This window comes from Ornithorhynchus anatinus, chromosome 3 (genome assembly GCF_004115215.2).
Source record: "Ornithorhynchus anatinus isolate Pmale09 chromosome 3, mOrnAna1.pri.v4, whole genome shotgun sequence".
In the NCBI taxonomy this organism is placed as follows: domain Eukaryota; kingdom Metazoa; phylum Chordata; class Mammalia; order Monotremata; family Ornithorhynchidae; genus Ornithorhynchus; species Ornithorhynchus anatinus.
Window position 1 is genome coordinate 29,154,996 of NC_041730.1, and position 20,408 is coordinate 29,175,403.

A 20,408-nucleotide genomic window follows, 5' to 3' on the forward strand; every position below is an offset into this window, starting at 1 on the left:
ACTAACCTAAATATTGGTATTTATGCAAGCACTAAGCATGAGTGTAAATACATAAATTCTAAAGAGGTGGTTGGCTTGATGTTCCTTGGAGTGGTGTAAATCAATCACAGAAGGCTTCCAGGAGGAGTTGGGTTTTCAGGAGGACTCTGAAGATGTGGAACTGGGGTCTGGCTGTCTTGAAGGGGAAGGGAATTCCAGACAAAGAGAATGACATGAGCAAGTTGGAGGTGGAAGAATCATGAGCCAAGTACAACTGGCAGGTCAATTTGAAAAGAAGAGAGTGTGAGATGGTGAAGAGAATCAATGTGTATGCTGGACAGCCTTGAAGCCAATGATAAGGAGCTACTGCTTGTCATGAGGAGAATAAGTAGCCAGTGAAAGTTTTTGAAATGGGCCTCTGACTTGCTAACAACCTTCAGCCAGACTGTTGGACCTCCCTGAACTCAAATTCTGGTACCCAGGAATGGGGAATACCACCAACACTTTCTCGGAATTGTTCAGAAGGAGAACTAATGAGAAAAACTCAGGTCTCTCTGAAAATATCATATGTTCTAGTCATGCTATATGTGAATACTAGAATTAATCTTCTTGCAGCCACTGGGTCCCTCAGAGAATGTAATGAGTTAGAAAGCACTTCCAAGATCACATGCAATCTCTCCTCCCCAATCCCTCTCTCTCCATAGTCCCACCTCCCTCACCTGTTCCAGGCCGAGTTGGAGCTCAGCTGAAGAGCCTGTCTGGCAGCCTGGAATCGAGGAAGATCGCTCAGGACAGGGGAGCTCATAAAACGGGGTCTGGGCTTACGGAAGGAGCCCATTTTGTGAAATTCAGTGGGAAAGTTCAGGGCTGGAATGGAGCCTCCGGTCATAGGTTCAGGTAGTGAGGAAGGCCTCTTCTCTGCTCAAAGGCTGGTCTCCCAAGTGGCTGACTTTTCTTCAAGCCAGAAACTCGTCTCCCTGGCCCACTCTCCTTCACAGTCACAGGTTTGATCAAGACCTGAAAGGTAAAAAGTAGCTTGTACTTAAAATATAGCAGTACCTCTTACAGAGACTTGGGCTGGAATTTCCCAGTCCACCTAACCAAGGCACAATCACCCACCCAGAGACAGAATGAGGTGCACACATATAACCTGGGCTTCTCCTTAAGCAGAAACTGTTTGGCTTTCATTTTCAAACAGATAGCAACCCTAAGTATTAACGGTGGAATGGGGGGAGGGCAGGAAGAGGTTCAGGCTAATCTGGTGGGAATCAGCTGCCTCAGATTGCCCTCTCACCTCAAAATATCCATCATGCAGCAACGGATCACTACCTGGGGTTTCTGAAGACCCTAAGAGAACAAGAGTGGTCTTGGGGCAAGAGCACCGGCTTCAGAGTCAAAGGGTTTGGGTTCTAATGCCAGCTCCTCCACATGTCTGCTCTGTGACCTTGGGTAAGTCACTAAACTTATCTTTGCCTTACTTACCTCATCTGCAAAGTGGGGATGGAGATTATGAGCCCCAAATGGATTATGGATTGTGTCCAAACTGGTTAGCTTATAGCTCTTCCAGAACTTAGTACAGTGCCTGGCACATAGTAAGCACTTAACAAAAATCATAAAAAAAACTACATACACACACACAGACACTCACGCACTATGAATTTACAGTATTTCCTCCCGTTCCATTATTCAATAGTATTTATTGAGCACTTACTATGTGCAGAGCACTGTACTAAGCGCTTGGAATGAACAAGTCGGCAACAGACAGAGACAGTCCCTGCCGTTTGACGGGCTTACAGTCTAATCGGGGGAGACAGACAGACAAGAACAATGGCAATAAATAGAGTCAAGGGGAAGAATATCTCGTAAAAACAATGGCAACTAAATAGAATCAAAGCGATGTACAATTCATTAACAAAATAAATAGGGTAATGGAAATATATACAGTTGAGCGGACGAGTACAGTGCTGTGGGGATGGGAAGGGAGAAGTGGAGGAGCAGAGGGAAAGGGGGAAAAGAGGGTTTAGCTGCGGAGAGGTGAAGGGGGGGTGGCAGAGGGAGTAGAGGGAGAAGAGGAGCTCAGACTGGGAAGGCCTCTTGGAGGAGGTGAGTTTTAAGTAGGGTTTTGAAGAGGGGAAGAGAATCAGTTTGGCGGAGGTGAGGAGGGAGGGCGTTCCAGGCCCGCGGGAGCTCGTGGCCCAGGGGTCAACGGCGGGATAGGCGAGACCGAGGGACGGTGAGGAGGTGGGCGGCGGAGGAGCGGAGCGTGCGGGGTGGGCGGTAGAAAGAGAGAAGGGAAGAGAGGTAGGAAGGGGCAAGGTGATGGAGAGCCTTGAAGCCTAGAGTGAGGAGTTTTTGTTTGGAGCGGAGGTCGATAGGCAACCACTGGAGTTGTTTAAGAAGGGGAATGACATGCCCAGATCGTTTCTGCAGGAAGATGAGCCGGGCAGCAGAGTGAAGAATAGACTGGAGTGGGGCGAGAGAGGAGGAAGGGAGGTCAGAGAGAAGGCTGACACAGTAGTCTAGCCGGGATATAACGAGAGCCCGTAGCAGTAAGGTAGCCGTTTGGGTGGAGAGGAAAGGGCGGATCTTGGCGATATTGTAAAGGTGAAACCGGCAGGTCTTGGTAACGGATAGGATGTGTGGGGTGAACGAGAGAGATGAGTCAAGGATGACACCGAGATTGCGGGCCTGAGAGACGGGAAGGATGGTCGTGCCATCCACGGTGATAGAGAAGTCTGGGAGAGGACCGGGTTTGGGAGGGAAGATGAGGAGCTCAGTCTCGCTCATGTTGAGTTTTAGGTGGCGGGCCGACATCCAGGTGGAGACGTCCTGGAGGCAGGAGGAGATGCGAGCCTGAAGGGAGGGGGAGAGGACGGGGCGGAGATGTAGATCTGCGTGTCATCTACGTAGAGATGGTAGTCAAAGCCGTGAGAGCGAATGAGTTCACCGAGGGAGTGAGTGTAAATGGAGAACAGAAGAGGGCCAAGAACTGACCCTTGAGGAACTCCAACAGTTAAAGGATGGGAGGGGGAGGAGGTGCCAGCGAAGGAGACCGAGAATGACTGGCCAGAGAGGTAAGAGGAGAACCAGGAGAGGACGGAGTCCGTGAAGCCAAGGTGAGATAAGGTATGGAGGAGGAGGGGATGGTCGACAGTGTCAAAGGCAGCAGAGAGGTCAAGGAGGATCAGAATGGAGTAGGAGCCATTGGATTTGGAAAGAAGGAGGTCATGGGTGACCTTAGAGAGAGCAGTCTCGGTAGAGTGGAGGGGACGGAAGCCAGACTGGAGGGGGTCTAGGAGAGAATGGGAGTAAAGGAATTCTAAGCATTAGCCAGGTGCCCCACACCTTTCCCTTAATTCCATCCCCCCAAATGGACTCTGAGTGCAAACTTTGTATTAATGTCAGATGCCAGTTATTCCAACAGTTTATTAGAGGGGAAAAGAGGCTAGAGTTCCCTGTCGCAGCAAGAGAGGCTTACATTCCCTATACAAGTCAAACACATCTATCTACTCTGAAGAAGAGCAAAGTAGTTAAAACCTGTGGTTCCAGCATTGCAAGCAGTCCAGGAGGAATGGAGTGTTTCTTTCAACTCTCCCAAGATGGGTACCAGTATTAGGAGCAGTGACGTGAATAGAGGTTTATTTCTACATAAGGGGAATAAAACCTCAGGTCATATTTCCTTTGAGTGTTTCTCCCAGATACTTCATAGGGGCCACTGAGACTGATACTCTAGACTATAAGCTCATTGTGGGCAGGGAATATATCTGTTTATTGTTGTGTTGTACTCTCTCGAGTGCTTAGTACAGTGCTCTGCACACAGTAAATGCTTAATAAATACAGTTGAATGAATGAATGAATTAATTAATTAATGATATTTAGTAGAGGCCTGGAACACATAAAGGGACTGAGAAAAGTCAGGATGTTCTCGATAGCATCACTGGTATTTCGTGGATTTGTCAAAATCCACCTAACCTGAATCCTCCAAAGACTATAGTCAGCGAAGCAGGGTGACCCAGTGAAAAGGTCATGTTCCTGGGAGTCAAAGGATCTAGGTTCCAGTCCCAACTTTGCCACTTGCCTGCAGTGTGACCTTAGGCATGTCACTTAATTTCTCTGTGCCTCAGTTTCCTCACCTATAAAATGGGGATTCAATACCTGTTCTCCCTCTCCCTTAGGCAGTGAACCCCATGTAGAATGGGGACTGTGTTTGGCCTGATTATCTTGTATCTACCCCAGCACTTGATACAGTGTTTGGCACACATTAAATGCTTAACGTATACCACAATTAATATTAAACTAGTTGAACTGAGAACAAAGTTTGCCTGACAAAGCCAATTATTAACAGAATCCCACCTACAAAAGAAAAGAATCATGCCTTTAGCCTAAGAAACAAGTGGAATCTGGTATTTCTTAATTCACACCTTACAGTAACCATTTGTGAATCCTGACAGCATGGTGAGATAAAAATGAAGTCTGATTTCCAACTAAGCCTCCAGTCACTTGAGGCACATTTAATTTCCCTTGTCTAAATGTACCATAAGTACAATTTATACGTATAATTATGGGATATGAATAATTTTTACTAGGATCTTAAACTTGAGGGGTTATGAGAGTGACATGTGCCAAGAAAGTTCATATATTTAATAATGTTGGTATTTGTTAAGTGCTTACTATGTGAAGAGCACTGTTCTAAGTGCTGGGATAGATACAGGGGAATGAGGTTGTCCCACGTGAGGCTCACAGTCTTCATCCCCATTTTATAGATACGGTAACTGAGGGGCAGAGCAATGAAGCAACTTGCCCAAAGTCACACAGCTGACAAGGGGCAGAGTCGGGATATATTTCATTATGAGAGAAAGCCCAGGAATCCGCAGTTTCAGGGATGTTTTAGAAAATCTAAAATCTCCTTCCATGAAACTTGTTAAACACTTATTTTAGATGTCTGGTGCTTTCTCTGTAAGTTTCTCACTTAAGAGCCAGGTTTTCCACTCAAGTCAGTCCAGGTACACAAAGAAAAGTGTTGGCAGGCTATCTGGAATGTAACCTCTTTCAAGAGCAGCGAAACCTTCAGCAGTAGAACTGATCGGGGCAATCCTGGAATCCTGACTAATAGAACATAGAATCAGGATTTACTTATCAATCCCATCTGGCACCAAAACAACTAGTGACACTGTCATATTTGGATGCTGCAAGCTTCTTTTGTTTTCTACTTCCCTCTACTTCTCTTTCCTCTTGGACCAGATTATCATAATGAACCTGGTAGAAACTCTCTGCCTTTTCAGAAGGCCTAAAGTGGTCAACTGAAGGGGGAAAGGCTGGGCCTCCCAACATGGCAAGGATCATTCTCCAACTGCTATGCTGAGGTTGACAGGACAGTCTTGGAAGGAATCCAGCCCTCAGAGTTACCCAGAGGAGAAGCTAGTGGAATTGACAGCACACAGGAAATATCCCATCAACTAAACAAACCAGCAACATATTAATCCACAGCCTCCAGCACTCTCCACCCCTTCTGGTGTCCCACCTAACTGCTGCATCAACCTCCTTGCTGACTTCCCTGTCTCCTGTCTTTCCCCACTTCAGTCATGCTTCACTCATTTGGCCGGATCATTTTATTAAAAAAGCATCCAGTCCACAACTCCCCATTCCTCAAAAAAAACTCCAATAGTTGTCCATCCACCTCCACATCAGAGAGAAACTCCCTTATCATTGGCTTTAAAGCACTCAATCAGCTTACCCCCTCCTATCTTATCTTTCTGACTTTCTACTACAACCCATCCTACACCCTTTGCTCCTCCAGCACCAGCCTATTCACTGGTCTAATTCATCATCAACCCCTTACCCATGTTCCTCCTCTGGCCTGGAATTCCCACCCCTTTCATATGACAGGTCACCACTCTCCCCTCCTTCAAAGCCTTATTAAAATCACATTTCCTCCAAGAGGTCTTCTCTGACTAATCACTCATTCCCCTTACTCCCTTCTGTGTCTTGTATGAACTTGGACCTGTACTTTTCCTAGCACTTGATATTCAAACCAGCCTCAGCTCCACAGCACTTACTTACATACCCATAATTTACTTTCATTTCTGTCTCCTCCTCAGATTTTAAGCTTAGTGTTTAGTACAGTTCTCTGAACACAGTAAGTACTCAATAAATACCATTGATTGATACATATCAGGTCCAAGGAGGTACTGTTAGTTTCCATCGGGCTTGATAGTCCCTTCCCACTCTTCAGATCCTGGGATCCTTGATTGGTAAATTTACAAATAATAATAACTGTGGTATTTGATAACCACTTACTATTTGCCAGGCACTGTACAAAGCGATGGCTTAGATACAAGCAAATCAGGTTGGATACAGTCCCTGTCCTGCATAGGGTTCACAGTTTTAAACCCCATTTTACTGATGAGGTAACTGAGGCACAGAGAAGTTAAGAGACTTGCCTAAGGCCACACAGCAGCCAGGTGGAAGAGTCAGGATTAGAACCCATGACATACTGACTCCCAGGCCCGTGCTCTATCCACTATGCCATGCTGCTTTCCATACATCCACACAAAGGTTCTATGCAGGCACTAGTTGTAAATGAGTCAGGGGGATATTAATGTTCTAAGGAGTAGAACACTTCAAAAGAGTGATTTAGAAGCAACCCACTTCTTTGTTTTAATTGCTCTTGGCTTCCCGGGAAAAAAAAAAGCTAGTAATTATAAACCATAACCCACATAGGAAAAGAGCCAAAGGGAACTGAATACTTTATTCAGAGGTTCTGGGGAAATCAAGTTCTAATAAGTAGAGACAGACTCATGCCAGTAAAGGGAAGCACACTGAAAGTGAGACACAAGAAAATTTCATTTAACATAACAATTCAGCAACCTGCATAATTTATCATTCAAGAGAACATTTTTTTCTGAGTAAAGACTGTAAATTCATTGTGAGCAGTGAACATGTCTACCAACTCTGCTGTTTTGGACTCCTCCAAGCACTTAGTACAGTGTTCTGCATACGGTAAGTGTTCAATAAATTCCACTGATTGATTGAAACTTTATATTGACTTAGCACCTGAACTTTATAGATCAGACTTGGCACGTTTTTACAAGAGATGATTAAAATAAAAATACTATCTTGAGTTATATTGCATTTTTCTTTCTTTGAACAAGGGCTTTCCCATTTATTAAATTTTCTCTTCACAGATTTTTAATATAGATTTTTCCTGTGCTTTTTTAGAAATAATTTTAGAAATGATAGTAGTAGCTGTGATTGGCTATTAGAAGCAGTAGATGGCTTCAAATACCACCTCTATGGGAATGATACCCAAATCTACATCTACAGCCCTGATGTCTCTCCCTCTCTCCAGTCTCACATCTCCTCCGGCCTTCAAGACATCTTTACTTGGATGTCCTCCTGTCATCTCAAACTTAACATGTCCAAAACAGAGCTTCTTATCTTCCTACCCAAACCCTCTACTGCCCACGACTTTCCCAGCATTGTAGAAAATACCACCATCCTTCCTGTCTCACAAGCCCATAACTTTGGTGTTATCCTTGACTCCTCTCTCTCATTCAACCCACATATTCAATCCATCACCAAATCCAGTCAGTCCCACCTTAACAACACAACTAAAATCTGCCCTTTACTCTCTATCCAAACAGCTACCATATTAATACAATCACTCAACCTATTCTGCCTGTATTACTGTATCAGCCGCCTTGCTGACCTTTTGAGAAGTTTTTTTGAGAAGCGGAGTGACATGTCCTGGACATTTCTATGGAAAACTGATCCAGGCAGAAGAGTGAAATATGGACTGGAGTGGGGAGTCTCCTGTCTCTCCCCACTCCAGTCCATATTTCACTCTTCTGCCTGGATCAGCTCTGCCTCGATCTTGCCTATCTCGCTGCTAACCCCTAGCCTGTGTCCTATCTCTGGCCTAGAATGCTCTCCCTCCTCAAATCCGACATACAATTACTCAACCCACTTTTCAAAGCCTTATTGAAGTCACATCTCCTCCAAGAGTACTTCCCAGACTAAGCTTCACCTTTCCTCAATTTCCACTCCCTTCTGCATCACCCTGACTTGCTCTCTGTGCTCTTCCCTCCTCCCACACCCACAGAATTTATGTGCAAATCTGTATTTTTATTCATTTGTATTGATGCTTTTCTTCCCTCCCATAGACTGGTAGCTCATGTGGGAAGGGAATGTGTCTGTTTATTGTTGTACTGTACTCTCCCAAGTTCTTAGTACAGTGCTCTGCACACAGTAAGTGCTAAACAAATATGACTGAATGAATGAATGAATGAGTAGTAGTAGAATAATTTAACAAGTTCCTACTGTGTGCAAAGCACTGTACTAAATGCTGGGAAAAAGTACACTAATCCGAATTCTATATATTGTCTTTTTAATACATTAAAAATACATACAAATTTATTTTAAATGCATATACATACATACACACACAAATATGTACTTTTAAATGCATTAAAGGACACATGCACATTTAAATACATACACATGTATATATACATCTATACATGTACACACAAACACACACTACACTCTGTGCTCAGTGCTAGTTTAGTCCATCAAATAAAATTACAACTACTAATTGCTTTTTACCCTATTCAGGGTTGCACCTTGAGTTTCCAGTATTCTACCAGTCTCACCTATGGGAGGGAGAGTCAAGCAGAGGCCATCCCATTCCATTCCTAGCTTGGGCAGTGGCTAGCGAATGGAAGGCAATCTGATACAAGTCAAAACCCACCTGTGCTGGGCAGCAGCAGCATGGGAGAGAGTCAAGGGTGGATACTCAAGTTAAATGCATGGAAGGAGGCAATGGTAAACCACTTCTGTATGCTAAACCATTTCTGTATGGTAAACCACTTCTGGAGTATACAAAGAAAACTTTATGGATACACTACCAGAATGACTGCAGATGGAGTTGAGGTGTTCTGGGAGAGACGTATCCATGGTGTTGCTATGGGTCAGAGACAACTTGACAGCAAAAGACAAGACAATGGCTCTTCGCCTCTGCCTTTATATGCTATCTTCAGCTTAGCTGTTGGTTTCTGTTTTGTTGACATCCTATATCTCTACATCCCTCTTCCTTACCACTTCTGCATTTTTTAATTACACCAGCACATTTGAGTGTGGCATAAAGTCACTATTTCATTTCCAATTTGTCCTAAATTTGACCCATACTCATCTATTTATAGCCCTCTTGTTTCTGAAATCATTATAAAAACTTCTAATTATAGAAGAATGTTTTTATTTATAATATCTTAAAGAGATATAGTACCTTTTATTTCCCAAAGAGTTTTCCTATAAATAACTTTATTTCGTCCTCACAATATCCTTGTAAGGTAAGTAAAGGAAGGTATTGTTATCCTCATCTTTGTAGCACAGAGAAATGAAGACCCAAGAAATTAAGGAACATGCCCAAGATCGCATGGTAGGCTTGTGGCAGAGCTGGGGTTAGAACCCAGGTCTCCTGAATCCCAGATCCAACCACTTTCTACCAGATCACTCTGCCTCTGTTTCATTCCCTGTGAAGAATGGAAGGATAGGTGCTTTATGTCCATTTTACAGATGGAGAGATAGAGAAAAAGAAAAGCAACATGGCCTATGGATAGAGCATGGGCCTGGGAGTTCTGGTTATCTTGTATCTACGGAAAGCACTTAACAAATACCATTAAAAAAAAACGGTTGATTCAACTTAGCTTCAGTGAGATTTGGCCCTTAAAGGCAGGACAGTTACCGGGGATCAGCCAGAAGCCTATTTCTGAATATTAGAATCATCCAGCTCCACTTGGGACATCGTGAGATGCTGGAAGGGATAAGGAGTGCAGTCTGTAGCCACAAAAAGAACACCTCTGAGACCTCAGCATAAACAAACATGACTGTGCCCTTGCACATTTCGTAAGTTATCTGAGTATGCTACTCCGAGTGGCTTAGTAAGGAACAAGGAAGTATTATTTTTCTTGCTGAAGCAAGAAATGAAAAACAAACAACCACCAAAATGTATTAAGTTGCCTTTCTCTCAACTAGACCAAAGCCAGAAAATGGCAGGAATAGGCAATTGTTTCAAAGGGCAGGGCTGCATCACCAAGGAATAAGCAGCAGCATTGCCTAGTAAAAAGAGCACGGAGCTTGGGAGTCAAATGACCTGGGTTCCAATGCCGGCTCTGCCAATTGCTTCTGTGTGACCTTGGGAAAATCATTTAATTTCTCTATGCCTCAGTTTCATATGCTGTAAAATGGGGATTAAATACTTGTTCTCCCTTCTACCTAAGACTGTGAAGCCCCATGCAGGTCAGGGACTGTGTCTAACCTCACTGACTTGGATCTACCCCAGTGCTTAGAACAGTGTTTGACACATAGTAAGCATTTAAAAGAATCACCTGTGCCTCTGGGCAGATTTGGAAGGACATTTCCTGACTGACTGAGAAATCACCCCCAAAACAGCCCCTGGTCTCTGGTGAGGAAAGACTTCACCACAGTACTGTAAAATCAAACGGATGGCCCATGAGCTACAGATGATGTCATTCTCTCGGAAGGATGACCTCTCTCTTTGCCACTCGGGGCTTTGGTCAGAAGGACTTCTGGTGTAGCCTAGATTGGTCTACTTGACTTGTGTACAATCTGATGCTTGTGACAAGGTTTCAAGTTGCTCAGTTTGCCAATCACCAACATTCAGTGAATGCTGTCCTGTACATGTGGAACACTGAATTAGGCTCTTGCCAATGGTTTGCAAGAACTATTTCACCAGCTCTGCCACCTGGTCCTGCTTCCTCTAACAAGGAAGGCTCTTCATTCTAACGACTGTTGGAGATTGCCAGAGTGGGGACTGGAAGCAAAAAGGCAGGGATAGACACTGGACAAATACTCAGGCACTACTGAGAGACAGGTAGTGTGGCCCAATGGAGAGAGTATGGGCCTGGAAGTCAGAAGGAGCTGGGTTCTAATCCCATCTCTGCCACTTGCCTGTAGTGTGACCTGAGGCAAATCACTTAATTCCATTATATCTCAGTTACCTCATCTGTAAAATGGGAATTAAGACTGTGAACCTGTGCAGGACAGAGATTATGTCCAACCTGATTATCTTGTATCTACCCCGGTGCTTAGAACAGTGCCTGGCACATACTATAGCTTAACAAATACCATTATTATTATTATCATTATTACTGAGTATCAGCAGATCACAAAGAGAGGAAGAGCCAACTCCTCTCAGAATCAGGACCATTGGGCATTTTCTCCAGAAATGGACACCGACAGGCAAAACTGTCAGTGAGAAGCAGCATGGCCTAGTGAACAGAGCATGGGCCTGGGAGTTAGAGGGACCAAAGTTCTACTCCTAGCTCTGCCACTGGTCTTCTCCTGCTGTTGCGTGGGGACTGTCTCTATCTCTTGCCACATTATACTTTCCAAGCACCTAGTACAGTGCTCTGCACACAATAAGTGCTCAATAAATATGATTGAATTAATGAACTTGGGCAAGTCGTTTAACTTCTCAGTGCCTCAGTTACCCCTGTTAAATGGGGATTAAGACTGTGAGCTCCTTGTGGGACATGGGCTGTGTGCAACCTAACTAACCTGTAGCCACCTCAGCACTTAGTGTCTGGCACATAGGAAGCACTTAACAAATACCACTTAAAGAAAAAGACAATAGAAAAAGTTGAATCCCTTCCTTCATTTGCAGATACAACTTTCACAAGACCTCCACAAAATTCTGCCACCTCCAACAGTTTAATCCATTTTAACAGTATCTTTATTATTAAAGATATTATCTTTCAAATATACCTAGAAAACCAGCTTTCTTATGCTACACCTAACAACTTGCTGCTTAATCATTTGTAGTTATCTTAGCACTGTTAATTCTACATCTATCTGTTGTGGGCCAGTCACTTAACTTCTCTGTGCATCAGTTTCCTCATCTGCAAACAGAGATTAAATACCTGTTCTCCCTCCTGCTCTAGACTGTGAGTCTCATATAGGATAGGGACTGTGTCCGATCTGATTATCTTGTATCTACCCCAGTAGTTACTACTGTGCTTGGCACATAGTAAGCACTTAGCAAATATAACAGTTATTAATTAGTATTACACCCTCCCATCCTCTATGGAGAAAAGCACAAACAAATCAGATCACATTACAATGTCAAAGTCAAATAACACATAAACCCCCCCTTACCATCATAAGTAAATCTGATTGTGATCACCCAAACTGTTGGAAATATCATGTTGCTAGTTCTTACCGGAAGGAAACTATGTAAACCACAGGTCTAGAGGGCAGGGAGGGAGGAGGTTTAACAGACGGTCCTTTAGAAGACCTTGGTTTATGTCGTTTTTAAAGTCACTTTTCTACTATGGCTGTTTCCAGACAGCTTTAACCATAAATAGCTTTTTTTTAAGTGCTTAGCTGAGACTCACACTTAGCTGACATGAACACTGACTTTTAAGACAGCAGGCCCCAGAACCCAATATTAAAATAATACTCATATATACGGTAAGTTCCTCATGGGCAAGGATCATGTCTACTAACTCTACTGTACTGTACTCACCCAAGTGACCCGCACACAATAAGCACTAGACAAATATCACTGATTGATACAAGGGTAGCCCCATCTGAGCTATGTCTGCAAAAGTAAAACCTCAAATACCCATTCTGAGCCTAAGGAACAGCTCCAGTTCCGCTAGGGAGAGAAGTATCAGAAGAAGGAATTCCAAAGGAGACAGCTGCACATACTCTGATGCACACTCTAAGGAAACATCCGCTACAGCATAAGCTCTTTGTGGACAAGGGAACATGCCTACCAACTCAGTTATATTGTATTCTCCCAATCACTTAGTCCAGTGCTTTTCACACTGTAAGTACTCAATAAATCCAACTGATTGATTGATTGATCCAATGTATAGTGGTGGGAGGCTGTGGCTGGGTGGATTACAGGAACCCTCGTCTACGAGCAAGAAAACCATAGGGTAGGTTCCAATTGTGGGAAACCAAGAGCTCACAGGCAAGAGAGACACAGCTCTTCCGACACTACTAACAAAGCAGCCAATAGGAGGAAGAAGGCAAAGAGCTCAGACCTGAAGTCTCTATAGGGTCTGTGAGCTTCTTATGGGCAAGGCACGTCTGTCACTTCTTCTGTATTGTTCTCTCCCAAGTACTTAGTACGGTGCTCGACTTGACATACAGTAAGTGCTCAATAAATACCATTGATTGATTGAAGTCCAAATTCCTTTGCAGTAGAATTGTCAACAGATGGAACCCCATTTACATATATATATATATATATATATATATATATATGTATATAAAAAGCCTTCCAAATAACACTACAGCACAGAATCATAAGAACAGTCTCCCCCAACTAGACTGTGAGCTCCCTATGGGCAGGTAATGTGCCTGTTATATTTTTATATTGTATTCTCCCAAGTGCTTAGTACAGTGCTCTGCACACAGTAAGTACTCAATAAATACGATTAACTAACAGAGGAAGAGGACACCTAGAGTATCCCCCTTCCTCCAGGCAGGACTTCACTTAAACCATTCCAATCAGATTTGCTCAGCACAGTTCCTCATGCAGCTCAGAATTCTTATAAACCACACCAGGAGATAGGCTTCACTTCACACTTCTTCACTGCAAGGGGAACTAAGGCGAGTAAACAGTAAATTCTAAATAAATGGAGTCCTTGATGTCTGACTCCCAGCCCTAATCACTCTTCCCAGATATTTGTTTCCAGTGGAATGGGGGAGTTCTTTATTTAGAAAGGAAAAAAAGCACACAAATTGAAGACTGGGATTAAGATTCCCCCTTTCTTCTTCCCCGGTATCAAAGTGTCTAAGCAAAGTTATGCATCCTTAATACAGCATCCCTCTTCTATTGAGTCATTTGTTACTTATGAGAAAATATGCTTTAGGTTTTACTTTTGAACACAGTTCAAACAATGGGTGTTTAGGTGAAAATCAGAGGTTAGTCTGTCTGGAGGAAAGTACACTGCCCAGTAATGCTGTCCTGCCAACCAGGCAGCAAAGCTAAAGACTAGATAGTAATAATAATCTTGGTTATTGTTAAGCACACCAATCAATCAATCAATCAATCAGCGGCATTCAAGAGAAGCATTATGGCTTAGTGGGTATAGAATGGGCCTGGGAATCAGAAGGACCTGGGTTCTAATCCCAGCTTTGCCACTTGTCTGCTGTTTGATCTTGGGCAAGTCACTTAACTTCTCTGGGCCTCAGTTCCCTCATCTGTAAAATGGGGATTAAGAGCCTGAGCCCCAAGTGGGACAGTAACTGCATCCAACCTGAATAACTGTATCTACCCTAGCACTTAGGACAGTACTTACTTGGCATATAGTAAGCCCTTAACAAGTACCATAATTATTATTATTTATTGAGCATTTAGTATGTGCAGGGCACTGCACTAAACACCTGGAAGAGTACAATATAACAGAGTTGGCAGGCACATTCCCAACCCACAACAAGTTTACAGTCTTGCGGGGGAGAAAGCCATTTGTATAAATAATGTATAATACATAATTTAAAAATATGTGCTAAGCAATGGGATAAATACAATACAACAATATCAGGCAAAGTTCCTGAATATCATAGACTAAGGGGGAGGGAGAAAAGGTAATAATCCCCATTTTACAGATGAGGAAACTGAGCAACAGGGAAGCATATGGCAGTCACGTATAAGAAACCTTTATGTGAGAAATTACAGCATTTCCGATCTGTGTAGGAGAAAAACCGAAGGTATTTTTTTCTGAAAAATCACCAATTAATGTGGAAAAATATATGATGAATATTTATATTAAAAATGAGTCACCCTCACCCACTCCAAAAACAGGCAGATTTTTTTTTTCATTTAGAGGTGGGAGGCAAGAGATGAGAAAGATGAACAACAACGAAATCTCTACCAGGACAGGGTATATACAGCAATGACAGGGGAGGAATTGAAGGATTCCATTAGTCCCATCTATGCAGAGGGGAAGGCTGAGACAGAAATGAAATATTTATTCATTCATTCATTCATTCAGATTTATTGAGCACTTACTGTGTGCAGAGCATTGTACTAAGTACTTGGAAAGTACAATACAGCAAATAAAGAGAAGCAATCCCTGTCCACAACAGGCTCACAGTCTAGATGGGGGGAGACAGACATCAATACAAGTAAACAGGCATCAATATAAATAAATAGAATTGTATATACATATATACATAAGTGCTGTGAGGCGGGGAGGGGGTGAAGAGCAAAGGGAATGAGTCAGGGTGATGTGGAAGGGAGTGGGAGCTGAGTAAAAGTGGGGTTTAGTCTGGGAAGGCCTCCTGGAGGAGGTGCACCTTCAGTAGGGCTTTGAAGGAGGGAGGAGAGTGATTGTCTGGCAGATTTGAGGAGTGAGGGAGTCCCGGGCCAGAGGAAGGACAAGAGCCAGGGGTCGGTGGCGAGAAAGGTGAGATTGAGGCACAGTGAGAAGGCTAGCACCAAAGGAGCAGAATTTGTGGGCTGGGATGTAGAAGGAGAGAAGGGAGGTGAGGATGAAGAGGACAAGGTAATAGAGAATTTTAAAGCCAATAGTGAGGTGTTTTTGTTTAATATGGCCACTGGAGATTTTTGAGGAGGGGGGAGACATGCCCTGAATGTTTCTGTAGAAAGATAATCTGGGCAGTAGAGTGAAGTATGGACTGAATTGGGGAGAGGCAGGAGGTTGGTAAGTTAGAAAGGAGGTTGATACAGTAATCTAGGCGGGATAGGATGAGTGATTGTTCTAATGTGGTAGCGATTTGGATGGAGAGGAAAGGGGGGATCTTGATGATGTTGTGAAGATTAGACCGACTAGGTTTGGTGACAGATTAGATATGTGGATTCAGTGACAGAGCGGAGTCTAGGATAACACCAAGGTTATGGGTTTGTGAGATGGGTAGGATGGTTATGCCATCTACAGTGGACGGAAAGTTCGGGAGAGGACAGGGTTTGGGAGGGAAGACATCTAAGCAGAGATGTCCCGAAGGCAGGAGGTGATGTGAGCCTGGAGAGATGGAGAGAGAACAGGGGAGATGTAGACTTGGGTGTCATCCACACAGAGATGGTAGTTGAAGCTGTGGGAGCGAATGGGTTCTCCAAGGGAGTGAGTGTAGATGGAGAATAGAAGGGGACCAAGAACTGAACCTTGAGGGAACCCTAAAGTTAGGGGATGGGAGGAGGAGCCCGCGAAGGAGACAGAGAGAACAGAGAGATAAGAGGAAAACCATGAGAGAACAGAGTCTGTGAAGCCAAGGTTGGAAAACGTATCCAGAAGGGGATAGTCCACAGTACCAAAGGCAGCTGAGAGGTCGAGGAGGATTAGGATGGAGTAGGAGCCAATGGATTTGGCAAGAAGGAGATCACTGGTGACTTTTGAGAGGGTGGTTTGAGTGGAGTGATGGGGTTAGAAGTCAGACTGGAGGGGGTCCATGAGAAAGTTGGAGGAGAGGAATTTGAGGCAGAGAGGGTAGATGACTCCCTCAAGGAGTTGGGAGAGGAAAGGTACGAGGGAGATGGGGCGATAACTGGAGGGGGCTGTGGGGTCAAGGGAGGGTTGTTGTTTTTTTAGGGTGGGGATATAAATAAAAAAATTAATTGTGGTATTTGTTAAGCACTTACTATGTGCCAAGCACTGTTCTAAGCGCTGGGGGATACAAGGTGATCAGGTTGTCTCACGTGGGGCTCACAGTTTTAATCCCCATTTTACAGATGAGGTCACTGAGGCACAGAGAAGTGAAGTGACTTGCCCAAAGTCAAACAGCTGGCAAGTGGCAGAGTGGGGATTGGAACCAGTGACCTCTGACTCCCAAGTCCGGGCTCTTGCCACTGAGCCATGCTGCTTCTCTAATGTGGGCATGTTTGAAGGCAGTGGGGAAGAAACCATTGGAGAGTGAGCAGTGGAAGATGGTAGTTAAGGAGGGAAGGGGCAAAATATATTGCACAAGATACAGGGTAAATATATGGTGCGGTTGGTCAAAATATGTTGGCCATCACCTTCCTAGTTCAGGGAACCCCAGTGATTCTAGTGATTATCCCAATTACAGCACTTAGACTCCTGGAAATCCTTTGTTAGTTGGAGGGAATAGGTTGGGAGAGGGAGAACTGGTTACAGAGAAACAGGGTGATTAGGGGCTCCATGGAATTGCCAAATCACAATTCTTAGAGTGAAGAACTCTAGCTGCAAGTACATTCCCTGCCCAAAACGAGTTATCAGTCAATCAGTGGTACTCACTGAGCACAAACTGTGTGCAGAGCAGTGTGTATTAGGCACTTGGTTACTCTTCACCTTGTATAGGCTCTAGAAGCCCTGGTCGAGATCTGCTGGAGAAAGCGCAGCTTTAGGAATCAAGCTTTAGTCCTAGCTCTGTAAATACAGGAATACTTGCAGAGGTTTATCTCGTAAATTGTGATGTTTTCTGAGTGAAAAATCATTAATAGTTTCTAGCAGAAATCTTGAAAACTGCAGGAGCAACCCTTTACTGCCTAATAGGTTACAGAACCACGGCGCTGCATCGGCCCTCTGCTATGACCATTTCGGCCATAACCTGCAACCCTGCCCACCTCTTTACTCCTTGCACTCCATACCTCTGTGAGAATATGGGCAGGAACAAGAGAGTTAGAGTCACACTGAGCAAGCCACCAGCACTACCCTCAATTCCTCCATGCAGGTTCTTGGGTCAGAAGACTCAGCGTGGCTCAGTGGAAAGAGCCCGGGCTTGGGAGTCAGAGGTCATGGGTTCTAATCCCAGCTCTGCCACTTGTCAGCTGTGTGACTGTGGGCAAGTCACTTAACTTCTCTGTGCCTCAGTTCCCTCATCTGTAAAATGGGGATTAAGACTGTGAGCCCCATGTGGGACAACTGATTACCCTGTATCTACCCCAGCGCTTAGAACAGTGCTCTGCACATAGTAAGCGCTTAACAAATACCATCATCATCATCATCATCATCAAGACTCAGGCTCATCAGTTGGTCTCATTTGGGAACCTCCAAAATAATCATCACAAGCCCAAGTATGAAGTGGACACTCATATTTACTGATGATGATGGAAAGATGCAATAATAATAATCATAATAATAATCATAATTGTGGTATTAATGGAGCTGCATGGGGAAGCAGTGTGGCTTAGTGGAAAGAGCACGGGCTTGGGAGTCAGAGGACATGGGTGCTAATCCCAGCTCTGCCACTTGTCTGTTGTGTGACCTTGGGCAAGCCGCTTAACTTCTCTGGGTCTCAGTTGCTTTATTTGTAAAACAGGGATTAAAACTGTGAGCCAATCTGATTACCTTGTATCTACCCCAGCGCTTAGAACAGTGCTCGGCACATAGCACCTAACAAATACCATAATTATTATTTGTTAAGCTCTTCTTATGTGGCAAGCATTGTACTAAATGTTGGGGTAGATACACAATACCTATATTTAACACAGTCTCTGTCCCATGTGGAGCTCACTCTCTAGTCCCTCCTTCCTCCTGACGCTTCTTCAACTCTTTCTTTCCCAGCACAGAGAAGCAGCATGGCTTAGTTGATAGAGCACAGACTTTGGAATCAGAAGAAACTGGGTTCTAATCCCAGCTCTGCCACTTATCTGCTGTGTGAGCTTGGGCAAATCCAATCTCCCATCCTCCTGTCTCTCCCCGCTTCAGTGTATACTTCACTCTGCTGCCTGGATTATCTTTCTACAGAAACAATCTGGGCATGACACCACCGCCCCCCTCCTCAAAAATCTCTAGTGGTTGCCTATCAACCTTCGCATGAAGCAAAAACTCCTCACTATTGGTTTCAAAGCTCTCCGTCACCTTCCCCCTCCTACCTCACCTACCTTCTCTCCTACCTTCTCTCCTTTACAGCCCAGCCCGCACACTCCGCTCCTCGGCTGCTAACCTCCTCACTGTGCCTCGTTCTCGCCTGTCCCGCCGTCGACTCCTGGCCCAAGTCCTACTTCTGGCCTGGAATGCCTTCCTTCCTCACATCTGCCAAACTAGCTCTCTTCCCCTCTTCAAAGCCACTCTCCAGGAGGCCCACCTCCAGAGCCCACTTCCTCCAGGAGGCCTTCCTAGACTGAGCCCCCCTTTTCCTCTGCTCCTCCTCCCCTCCCCATCACCCCTACTCCCTCCCTCTGCTATGCCCTTCTCTGCCCCACAGCACTTGTGTATATATGTAGATATTTATTATTCTATTTATTTTATTGATGAGTACATATCTATAATTCTATTTATTTATATCGACAATATTGATGCCTGTTTACTTGTTTGGTTTTGTTGTCTCTCTCCCCCCCTTCTAGACTATGAGCCCGTTGTTGGGTAGGGATTGTCTCTATCTGTTGTTGTCTCTATTTGTTGCCAACCTGTACTTTCCAAGCACTTAGTACAGTGCTCTGCACAAAGTAAGTGCTCAATAAATATGACTGAAAGAATGAAATCACTTCACTTCTCTCAGCCTCAGTTACCGCCCCTTGTGGGATAGGGACTGCATCCAACCTGATTAACTTGTGCCTACCATAGTACTTAGAAGAGTGCTTGGTAAGCGATTAACAAGTGCCATAATTATTATTATATCTCAAGAGAAGATTTCAATCAATCTTATTTACTGAGCACTTACTATGTGCAGAGTACTGTACTGACCACTTGAGAGAGTACACTACAACAGAATTAGCACTCACATTCCCTGCCCATAATGAGCTTACAGTCTAGAGGGGAGACGGACATTTCTTCTCAAAATCTATCCCCTCCCCTGTGCCTCTGATCCCATCCCTTCGCACTTTATCAAAACACTTGATTCCTCCCTCCCCTCCTCCCTGACCACAATCATCAACAGTTCACTTTCTAATGAGTTCTTTCCCACTGCTTTCAAAAATGCTCATATAGACCTTCCCTGCCTCCACCCAAAAAAACCCAAAAAATCCCTCGACACCATGGCTCCCTCCAGTTATTGCTCCATCTCCTTTCTACCATTCCTCTCCAAATTCCTTGAGCAAGTTGTCTGCACCTGATGCCTCTACTTCCTCTCCTCTAATTCTCTCTACCACCTCCAATCTGGCTTCACTTCATGGAAACTGCCCTCTCTAAGGTCACCAATGACCTCCTGCTTGCCAAATCCAACGGCCTCTACTCCTTCCAATCCACCTCTCAGCTGCCTTTGACCCTGTGAGCCACCCCTTCTCCTGGAAACATTATCTAACTTTGGCTTTACTGACACTGTCCTCCCCTGGTTCTCCTCTTATCTTCTGACTGCTCCTTCTCAGTCTCTTTTGTGGCCTCCTCGCTAACCCCAATCTCTAACGGTGGGAGTTCCTTAAGGCTCAATTCTGGGTCCCCATCTACACCCACCTACACCTACACCCACTCCCTCAAAGAACTCATTTGCTCCCATATCTTCAACTACCATTTATATTTGCATGATTTCCAAATATACCTCTC

The 20,408-nt window shown here is 44.3% G+C and overlaps 1 protein-coding gene across 3 annotated transcripts in view; it reads right to left on the reverse strand.

Annotated features, from left to right (window-relative positions):
- Positions 1–20,408, reverse strand: part of PRR5L (proline rich 5 like) — a 75,361-nt gene that overhangs the window by 44,571 nt on the left and 10,382 nt on the right. For all 3 annotated transcript variants that reach the window (XM_029061139.2, XM_029061138.2, XM_007658799.3), the window contains exon 2: positions 699–996. In XM_029061139.2, coding sequence (XP_028916972.1) covers positions 699–868 — 170 coding nt within the window. In that variant the 5' untranslated portion in view covers positions 869–996. The remainder of the gene's footprint in view (positions 1–698; positions 997–20,408) is intronic.